Source organism: Pyxicephalus adspersus, chromosome 12, assembly GCF_032062135.1.
Source record: "Pyxicephalus adspersus chromosome 12, UCB_Pads_2.0, whole genome shotgun sequence".
Taxonomy (NCBI): domain Eukaryota; kingdom Metazoa; phylum Chordata; class Amphibia; order Anura; family Pyxicephalidae; genus Pyxicephalus; species Pyxicephalus adspersus.
In genome coordinates, this window is record NC_092869.1 from 21,369,552 (window position 1) to 21,380,916 (window position 11,365).

General features: G+C 37.4%; 1 protein-coding gene across 7 annotated transcripts in view; it reads left to right on the forward strand.

Annotated features, from left to right (window-relative positions):
- CDIN1 (CDAN1 interacting nuclease 1) overlaps positions 1–11,365 on the forward strand; it is a 217,221-nt gene that overhangs the window by 96,832 nt on the left and 109,024 nt on the right. For all 7 annotated transcript variants that reach the window (XM_072428036.1, XM_072428039.1, XM_072428038.1 and 4 more), the window contains one exon: positions 10,248–10,327. In XM_072428036.1, the coding sequence (XP_072284137.1) occupies positions 10,248–10,327 (80 nt within the window). The remainder of the gene's footprint in view (positions 1–10,247; positions 10,328–11,365) is intronic.

Here is an 11,365-nt window from a genome sequence, read left to right on the forward strand (position 1 = left end):
ACTCATGTGCCATTCATACCGTATTCCCCTTCTGATCACTCTGTGCCATTGATTGTTCCCTTCTGTTCACTGACTTACCTTTTTTTCTACTGTACGGCCGGGTAACTCCATTAGGGCAGGGATCAGCAGCTTGCTTCCTGGTGCAGAATCGCGGGGGCGCGTGTGCCGGCTTGTTACTTTCAGTTTCGCTCTGCACTGCAGCCAGTATCGAGGAGACACACACAGTATCAGGTATCAGAGGATGTCTTATTCGCGGGTGAGTGCCTTATTTTAAATATTTTAGCAAAAATCTGGGGTGGCTTATTTGATGGGGATGCCTTATAATCGGGGAAACATGATTGATCTGGACCATGTGACTCCCTGAGAGCTGCCCCTTTACCCCAGAGGACCAGGATATTCTGTAGATGTGCTTCATCTGCTGGCAAAAATGTAAACACCATTTGAGCAGCTTCTGCTCCACCACTCCCTCTGGTGGTGGGTTCTGTTACCGGCAGGTCACATGGTCTCCCCTTGTCACACACCTTCTCCTTTATAAGGAAGTGACTGGCAACAAGAAGTTGTCTGAACAAGGAGTTCTTCCAGGCTCTGTTTCCAGGTTCCTTCTGCTCTTGTACTGTCCATTGCTCTTACTAAGTAGGCAGTCAGCAGTCTTTGCATGTTCAGGGCCCACAACCTGGACTGTGCCTTCTTAAGTCCATCACTCCTTGCGGGGTTCGCTGATGAAGCTGGTGTCTTAGGCTTTGCACCCCATACATGTCCCTGGCAAGTGGGCTGGTAACACAAAGCTTTCACCGCCCACCTTAGATTACTGTTTTGGCATCCTTTTTTCATTTGGAGGGAGTTAACACCTTTATTTAATAGATTATTCTTTATCTGGGTTGACGCCGCACGTATCCCATTTTGCATTAGTGCATCCTTGCATGTGTTGCTCACATAGTTTAGCAAAAATCCTTGACAAATTTAAGACCTGCAAAACACAGTACATAAATTTACATAAATTATATTGTGAAAAGATACACATATTTATTGATTTTATCCAATAGTTATGTATTGTTAAATATAGTTATGGTTAAAAAATCTTTAAGGTGCCTAAATGAGTGTTGCAGTTCAAGTTGTAGTAAGTTGGTTGCTACCATGCACCAGTCCGAGTGAGCACACGGAGGTCTGGCTGCTGACAGTTATAGGTAATAATCCCAAAGCTCACTTGTGCATACATTTGTAGTGACGCTTTCTGTTTACACTGACATAGATAGGTTAAAAAAAAGTTCATCAAGATCAACTACAAGTAAAGTAAACATACTAGAAAACCTGTGTGATATAAATAAAATTGTATACGCACTGTTGACCCAGAGGAAGGCAAGAAATATAAAGCAGGGTTTAATTTATTTCAATAGGGGAAAAAAAATATTTCCTGATTTCCTACGAAAACTGGATAATCCCTGGATCAACAGTCTCTGGTGTCATTCCTTGTAATAACATTGTTACAATATTATAATATTATCGTAATAATGTATTACCCAGTTATATTCTGTGCATCTAGAAATGCTTTTTCCTAAAACATTCTATTGCGTGTGCTAAAACAACTTCCTGCTGGAGTCTATTTCACATACCTCTAGGTGCAAGGAGTACTCCGATGACCTTTGCAATAACCTTGCAGTGAATCATTTTGAAGCAAGTTCTATATGGACCTATAATATATTTATACAGGGTGATCATATCCCATCTTAACGCATCTTCTCAAGGGAGAATAGATTAAATTCAGCTAATCCCTCCTCCAGCTGATAGCTGAGCTCCTCCAAGCCTCCTGTTGGTTTAGTCGCCTTTCTCTGAACTCTCTCCAGTTCCACAATATCTTTTTTGTGAACTGGTGCCCAACACTGGACTGCATATTCCAGATGTGGTCTGATGCTTTGTACAGGGGCAGAATTATGCCTCGGTCTCCAAAGTCTTTACCTCTTAATACATGAAAGTAATTTACTTGCTTTAGAAATTGCAGCTTGGCATTGTATATTATTAATAAATATATGATCTACCAAAGTACCCAGATCCTTCTCCATATTTGTCTCCCCCTTCATATTGCAAGGCATTTTGTTTTCAAAAATATACAGCAAATGCAAGCACTCCTATGTAGCAATGTAAGGGCTAAAAGCTGGCTGCTGGTAGCATATGTTAAATGTTTGTTATGTCAAAATCACGTGATGCTGGACTATATTTTTTTCATACTCCAGAATTTTTTTTATTTAATATCTGACCCCCATTTATGTTGCTGTTGGATATAACAGTGACATTCAGGATGGAGAATTGTGAATGTGGCAATAGCACAGAGAATTTAATCCACATCTTTACACTGCCTGGTGTTTATTGAACTCAACCTCTTTAGGTTAATGAACCACTTTTTTGTTAAGAGGTAGAGTAGAAAAAAAAATAAATAAAAGGATCATTGGAGATTCACACCAGGGACCACTTATATCTTTTAACCTTTTAAGTGCTGGGAGACCTGCAATACATTAAGTGAAGGTGTTAAACGGTTTTTATTTGCTTCAGGGTTAGTAAAGGCTAGGCAACTTTCCTCCCCCCCCCTCCCTCCTCTTTACATCAGCAAATGGCATTGCAGCTGATGATGAATGAGTATTAGGGTAACTCATTTTAAGATGTACTTGATTTATTAACACCAAGGTCTCCATTTTCCGGCAGGTCAGTGCTTTACTGAAACACCCAAAGTCATTGTCAAGGTCAGGCTGTTTATGTTTTTTTTTTTTTCTTTTTACACAATTGTTTGAAAAGCATCAGCCTGCTAATCAGCCCTTGAAGCCATGATGAGATTCATAGGTTGGACAAAAAAGCAGTTTTGGTCTTCTAAAAAAAAAAAAAAAAAAAAAATCTTTAAAAAGAAAAAAATTAAAAGCTAGCGGCTATGAGGGCCACGCTTCAATTATGACTCCCTAGTAAGACAAGGGCCTTAATGGTCAGTGTTTGCCTTCAGGGATGTTTATTACACACACAACTATTTTGCAGGAGCAGCGTCAAATCTATAAAACTACCATTAGGCTGAAAAATCAATCAAAATGCCATTAAAGTGGAATAAGTTGCCAATATTGCTGATGTGGTAGCAGCTCTTTCGATTTTCCTTCAGATTATTAGGTACAGCCTAGTAGTGACTTTGTTAAGGAAAATAAGTGTTGTTCAGAAGTAATACGTCTCTTTGGCTTCATAAAGTTTGTGGCCTCATATTTCCCACTTTATTGATTACCCATTATCATTTCTCACAAGGCGTCCTAACTCAAGGGGAAAATATAACTCTCTCTCGTTTCTCGCTGAACGGCCATGCCATTATAGATCGGGAGGAAGGTATTTCAGATGAACCAGTCTGGGAGAAAAATGAGCTGAAAATAATATGAGTGTGCCTTCCAGGTCTTAGCAGTTAGAAGTAAGAACAAAGCTTTGTCAGCAATCTCCCCATCAGTCGTTCCCCCTCACCATCACTACCACCTCCTTTCTTCTTTCTACCCCCCTTACTTGGTTTACCACCCCCGTATTGCTGCATCTCCATCCTTTCCTCTCTCCTACAAAACAATGAACAGCTGGAATGGAGTTTTTGTGCTATCAGTAACCTTAAAGCGTTTCTGTTCTATGAGTAATTTGCTCTGAAGGAGATAGTAGGTTAACGATTTATTCAGCTCTTAAAATTCCAAGTCCACTGCTGTGATGCTCAAAAATAATATTGCTATCCTTTGTTTTCTGGCTTGTTCTTTTTTCTAGTACATTTTTTGTTTGTTTTGTTTTTTCCGTTTTTTTTTCAAACGTAATTTTTGTAGTGCAGAAATGCCCTGCATTCTTTACCTAAAACAATAAACCATTCAGGACAATCTCTGCTGCTAAAGTAGGTTAGTCTCAATGCTCTATGACACTTTTACAAACAGAGGCAAGGGTGAACACACCCAACTAAGAGTGACTTGTTTCAAGCACGAGAAAAGAAATGGCAAACCCTATGCAGATGACACTGTTTACAACAGGATTGCATAAAATGCCACAATTTCATTTGATGGTAAATTAGTGCACCTATAAAACTGTTCAAACCACTATAATCTAGCTCAGCGGTTGCCAACTGGTGGTCCACCAGAAAACTTTGGTGGTCCGAGGCTCTGGCCGGTGCACCCCCAAGCGGGGTCAGAAGAAGGACCCCGCTGGGGGGGGCACACTGGCCAGAGCCGCAGACCATGTCCCCCGTACAAATCACTGGCTCAGGCAAGTGGGCGGGCTGTGTCTCTGGTAAGCTCAGATCTGCCATGAGAAGTTGGCAGGGTTATGCCTTCATGACATCGCTATGGGGGAGGTTTCTTCCCCTTTGAGTGACACCTGGCTCCCCACGCATGCAGGACCAAAAAGGTTGACGACCACTGATCTAGCTCACTAAAAGTAGTTTGTTCCACCTTAAAGAGAACCTGGATAGTTGAAGCTGGGTCAACAAAGGCCAAAGAAAACATGGAAAACAGAGTGACTCTTATACTGCTAGAAAGTTTTAAAAACCGTAAGTGACTAGATTGATCTAAGCTGTAACTTGACAAGGTTGGGCTGGGAATAAGGACTGTATGATTACCAGAGTTTAAATAAAATGGGCTCCAAGATGTGGAACTGTGCTTAGAATTGATAAAAGCAAATGTTGTTGCAAAATAGTCCACCCAGTCATTTTGAAGATAACTGACAAAACACTGAAGGTATCGTTTTAAAGTTTAATTGGTTCTGTTTAACATGTTTGTTATACTCCTCTAGGTTGTCTGAACAGATACGTATTTCATCTAAGTAAGCAATAACAAAATTACCCAAAAGATCTCGTAATACATGATTGATAAAAAGCTGGAAAGTGGCAGGAGCATTACATAGGCTGAATGGCATGACAACTGACTCAAAATGTCCATACCTAGTTTTAAATGCCTTCTATTCATCTCTTTGGTGAATGTGGACAGGGTAATATGCCCCTCAAAGAACTAATTTAGTAAAAATCTTTGCTGAGCAGAGCCTTTTTAATTGTTCAGGAATTGAAGGGAGTGGATAACGGTTCTTTACAGTGATCCGATTTGGTTCCCTGTAGTCAATACAGGTACGCAAGGTAGAATCCTGCTGCTGCAGCTGACACAGAGTGCCTTATATAAACCCTTTCTTTAGATTTTCATTCAGAAGTTCCCTGATATTTTAAATCAAGGCTCTGAAAAATTGTAAATGCAGCGTAAAGGTATTTTTGTCCCTGGTAGCAACTTGATAGGGCAATCATAGGGGCGATGAGGCGGTAACTGATCTTCATTCTTTTTACCACATACGTCCTGTTACTGTATTGAGGAGGCAGTGTGTCATACTGCTGAGTACATTCATACACATGTGATTCTTCAGTTTTTGGTGAACTCCGCTGACAATGATTTTTGCAATGATTGGAAGCAAACATAGTCTGTGTTTCCCAATTAATAGAGGGAATATGAGTAGAAAACCTAGGAATTGCCAAAATATTAGAATATTTGGGTGATAAAATGAACTGAAAGCTGATTGTCTCACAATGGTCAGACTCAAATTGAGGTTCAAGAGGAATGGTCTCCTGGGCCCTGAGGATAAAGGTGAACCATCTTCTGTCTTCATATATTAGGTGCAGAATTGTTTCTCATCTTGATATTATCACAACAGGCAAATTCTATGTCTATGAAATTTCCCTGAGCTCCAGAATCAAGCATAGCCAAGCAGGGAATTCCATGACTTTGAAACACAAGCCTAATAGGAATGACAAAATGAGGCATTTGAGATGGATTTTTTTTTTCTTAAAGGTGAGACAGACTGAGTAATGGAACTTATTTATTCACATACACCAGTCCCAGCAATTGTTCTTTCTATTTTGTTTGAACAATTACCCTCATAATGTCCAGAATTCCCGCAGTAAAAGCATTAGTTCTCAGAACGACATCTCTCTTTTTCTTGAATAGAAATATATCTTTTTATGACATCCATCTGCATAGGTTCAGAGGTGTCAGTATCTGGGGAAACGTAGGAGCTTCTGTGCTTTCTGGCTGAACGAAAAGTATATAGCTCCAATATTTACAATTTTACCTAGTTTCTCATTTCATTAAGTCTCTAATCAATTTTGATACATAATTGAATAAAATTCTCAAGGTTGTTAGTCTTTACTCTGATGAATTAATTTTTAATTTGTTAAAAAGTCCTTGGCAGAACAGACACTTTTGCGCTGCTGAATTGCAGGTGGTATCTGCAACCCAACATGGGAATTCAATTGAGTAAACTATGCAACTTAGCTTCAGTAGTAGCACAGCAATTGGGGTCATCAACAACGCGATTCGTAGTATTAACAAAGGCATCAAAATCATCAAGAACTGCACTGTCCTGCTCCAGGGGAAGGAGTAGGAAGTTCAAAGTGCATCACAGCAATGGGTATCAGGAAAAGCTGAGTATGTGATCAGACAGGGAGCTATCCAGCATTTCATGTAGCATCATAGGAAGAGCTACTGCCAGACAAAGAAGCATCCCTAGTTCCAGATACCAACAATATAGGTCTAGTTCCCAGTATTGCCTGTAAGTTGCCTACAGCTGATCCCCCACTGTTGACTTGCATAGTTTTTCTCACATGTTGTATCTGTACAGAAGCTGCTATCCTGCCATCTTTGCGCTGCCCCCAGATGACTGGTAATCTGATGGATGGATGAATAAGCATAAGAGAGTTGCTTTTACTGCAGCTTCTCTCCAGCAAGGATGAAAAGTCAGCAATAACCCTAGATAATTTCAGGCTGCTTTTAGGCTTAAGTCACAGGGGTGCCCAGGTACAGGCAATGCTATGTTTCACAAGCAATTTAAGACCAAATGTAAATGTAATTTCTGTTCCTTATAGAATAGCACGTCTCCTACATTTTATTTGCAGTTTAAATAGATTATGTTAACCTATTTATTTAGGTTGAAAAAGTCCTAAAACATACTTTCTGTGACCCTGTAAGCTAAATATTCAAGATCAGTTTTACTATGTCTGTTAGGAGCTTCTTCACATTCTTTCAATGCAAAATTCAATTGCTTTAGAAGGTTTGTATTTCTAGGCATTCTACGATGGGCAAAATACTAGACTGGCTCCCACAACTTAAGAATTGACATGAAAACCCACAGTTAGGACTGGCCTTAACAACACGTTTATACAGAGTGGCTAGTGTCTTTATGGACTGAGTGAGTAAACTGCAGTTATAGAGTAATACATTTCTGTGTAGTATTCCATTAAAAGCACATGGTATTTTGTAGCAGCCTAGCAGAATCAGAATGAGTATTCATCCTATACCTGACATCTATAACATTGTGAAATATCCATCCCATAAGGGCTTCCAGTCAGAACTTTTTCAGTAGGAACGCAGCCACTGTGATAGAATGAGTCCAAAAATGCACTTGCTGGCACTAAAGAGGCAGTATATTTTTAACACCTCATTTTATTTTGCAGTGACAAAGTGTCTGAATCCAGGAGCAAGAAAAGAGCCGCAAAGGCAAAATTCACCCAATAAACTGATTTTCTTTTTCTGACATGCAAAATCTTATAAAGCAAACTAAACAATGAATCCTTGTAAATCTATATAGATTTGGTGTAAGTCCTGTGTTACAGTAGGTTTATGAATGTTCAAACAAAAATACATATAATAAATTTTCATTTTTGTATGCTTATGTGAATGCCAATAGCCTATTGTGCTTGTGCAATTGATTTTTTTAACATGCCAAGTTAGATATAATGTCATTTAGACATATAAAGTACAGTAAGTTTTATTTGTGTAGGTAAAAAATAGTTTTTCTCAGTATGAAAATTAGTGTATTGGTACACTCGGGAATCCTTCCTATGCTTTACTGAAATTCATACAATCCAACATTTTAGTTGTCTCCAAAAAGATTTCCCTTTAAACGTCTGCCCTGTGACAGGTATAAAATTGGATTTACCCTCACATTTTACACCAAAAACACTTGCCACTACAACAAAAAAAGATAATAAATCTTTACATCAGGGAAACAGATTCGAATAATAACCAATTTAATTAACACCATCCAAAAAAAAAATTTAAATTGTGAGTTTTTATGTACATTTTAATCAGTTAGTATTCTATTATAAACTTTTAAAAATAAAAAAAATGGATGGACATTGGCAGCAGTTGTTATAAATGTAAATATAAGCATTCATTCTATTTTATATAAGAGGTAGAGGAGAACTCTTAAATGATTAAAAAGCAGTTATAATGTTTAATAAGTTTAAAAATGCCAGCCAACTGACAATTATTTTTGTGGATGAGTCAAGAAAATGTGCAAGATATGTGTGTCTTCTTTCCTGGCAACTTATTAGCTTAATGAGTAATATATTAAACATACTATGTCCTAAGTTGTTCAGTTCCTTTTCTTTTTCAAAAGTTGTTTTCCTCTGTGGATGAGGTCTTTGGTCTACAGAAAACTTGCTTATAAAGTTCTTTTAGCTGATAAATATATTGACCAATTGCATTCCTTAGTCATCAGACCTTTTCATGTACTAAATCAACATTTTTTTTTTCATTTGCTAACTTTTAAATCTATACAACTGGGGTTACATAGAAATAAACCATTTCATGAAATATATTTGATTACTGTAATGTCTAAGAATCTCTATACTACATAGAGACTATAAATTTGATACACTGATGTTCAGTATATATAAACCCCGTCACTAAAATATTATGTGAGCTTTATTGTGTGATTTGTTTGGTTTTTTTTGTTTTTGTTTTTTAATGAATGTTTTTTAATGTTAATTTTTTTAATAAAATGCAATTTTCAGTATTTTTTCATTTCTGCAAGCATTAATAATGCCTGGTGATCTGTCTATTAAGGTGTTCGACCAAACACTTCCTGTTTCGGGTTCTGCCCTTTGCCTCTTATTTGTGCATGCCATAATTTGTACAAATTATATGAAAAAGGTTTGTTTTTGTGACAAGAAGGGTTGCATGCATTAAGTTAATTTACTAGTTACCTCTTTGTAACAAATCTCTATAGGTTTATTGCATAGTTAGTAGTTTGCACACAAAACTTTTTATAGGATTACAGTGTCTTATAAAGAAAGAAATGGGCGATGTACCCTTGCATATACAGTATACAGGTTGGGAAACTGCATGCTAGAAAGCTATAAAGCGGACCTAAACTTACATTTTCAATTTGGGCTTATGGATGATGTAAACCTTAGTTATACTGATCTGTCTGGGTCTTACTTTTGTTTAATGCCTCTAAACCCCCTAAACTGTCAAAAAACTGCTGTGACCCCCTCCCTCTGGGCTCTCCATAGCTGCTGCGAGGCTGCAAAGGCTCATGGGAGATTGACATCATCAGTCAAAGAGGAAAAAAAAAGCACTTGCTGACCAATCAAACCAATGTGAGTGGTTTAGAACTCCCAATGCCAGATTTCTATTGTATGGGGTCCCCAAACATCATCTTCATTGCCATATCTGAAGTTAACGTCTGGAGACAACCAACCACTTCTCTGATCACTACTACACTGGGCCAAACACATGCTTGTCCTCTCTTAACTGGGTTAAACCCACCATTTGGACCATTAGATTTGTAACATAGAACAATATTAGACATTAAATTTGTCTTTATTTGGATGTCCCACTACCATTACCTGTGATGATCTTTCACATTCCTTTTTCTGTGGATAAAAAGGGTAAAGTTGTTTTGTTTTCTGTTTAATATTTTGTTTCCTAGTTGTGATGGTACATTTAAATATATTAAACCATAGAGTGCCCAATCAGTTCAGGCCCTGTTTAAAATGTTTAAATTTTGGAATTACCAATATCTAACTTTGCAGCAGGGGGTAAATAGTGACTGTCCTCTACCCCTTTATGCATCCCTGCTAGTAAAGTTAGAGTTAGACGTTCACCTAGTGAAAGTTTAGTCTCACCTAAGTACCAAAGATTTCCTGTGGATGTACAGTGACCAAATGCTAATCAGGCATCTTGATGTTCCTAAGGTAAAATGGGCTAGAGAAGATCATTCATGCCACAAATTATTTAATTTATTCTAACTGGCATTGTGTAAGGACATATCTCAAAATAGATACTCATTAGAAATTAGTTTTGCTGCAGACAGAATGTTCCATGTTGCCATCTATATTTCATTTAGAAGGTAGGCCTTATTGACTAAAGTGAGTTTACCCATGATAATTTAAATTAACTTAAATCAGGGCAATGAACATTTTGTATTTTCTTTTATTCTTTCAGCTGCAAAGACTGTATTGAATAATATGCTGCGTGATCCATCCCTAATCTCAGACTCTGCCCTTGCCAACCAGGTGCAACAGGTAATATCCCATCACTATGTCAAGGGGAGACACTTCCTTTATTCTCATGTAATTGCTGTTTTTGTAAAAATTACTTTGAGATTACAAAGTTGCTTAAATGTCACAAGATATGTTGCCTCAGGAACATTTCCTATTTTAATTGCTGCATTTTGTGTCAGCAAAAACAGTGTATGATCCTCTTTATCATGTCACATAAAGGGCTCTGTCCCTTGGGATATTTAATGTTCAGTGCTGCATAGCTGTGCTCTCTTTGGTGCTGCAGGTTATGATTATGCAGTGTATTTTATGTAGATAAGTTCAAAAGAACACATATTGTAAATTGCCTCCTTTTTTTAGATAGTACATAGGATAATGAATCCATAGTAAATTAAAAAGAAATTAGTTTTGATCAGGCCATCTTTGACCATATACATATTATATATAAAAAATAATGCACTTCCTTTCATTGGCATGTTTACTCATCCAGTATTTTATTATTTTTATTATTATTATTATTAATAATAATAATAATAATAATAAACAGTATTTATATAGCACCAGCAAATTACGCAGCACTGAAAGAGCCATTTTATTTAGGCTGGACTTTAAACATGATTGTCCTTGTAATCTCTATTACAAAAAGGGATGAAGATGACTGAGGGGTTTGGAAGTGACAAGAACATCACATTTCAAGTAAAACCAACAAGTATTTTCTGAAAATATATGTTGTTGAAAATATTCTTAGCCTTAAAAAGGAAAACAATTGCAAGCATTATATTTAAGGACTGAAAAGCTGCAATATAGGACCACACCCCAGCCTTTCCTTTCTTCCCACTGTAGATGTCCCCTTTGCTAAAAGTGATAACTTACATTTCTTTGCTCTTTTTGACTAAACAACAAGCATTTTAACCACCTGAGCGTTACACTGATTTCTAGATTTCTGTTCCAAAAGCGTCACAGGTTTTCATGAATTTTTTTTTTTTAAATTGTAGACCTGTAACTTACAGAAATATGTCCGAATAGGGTTCTAGTAGATATCATGAATATAAAAAATGTTTG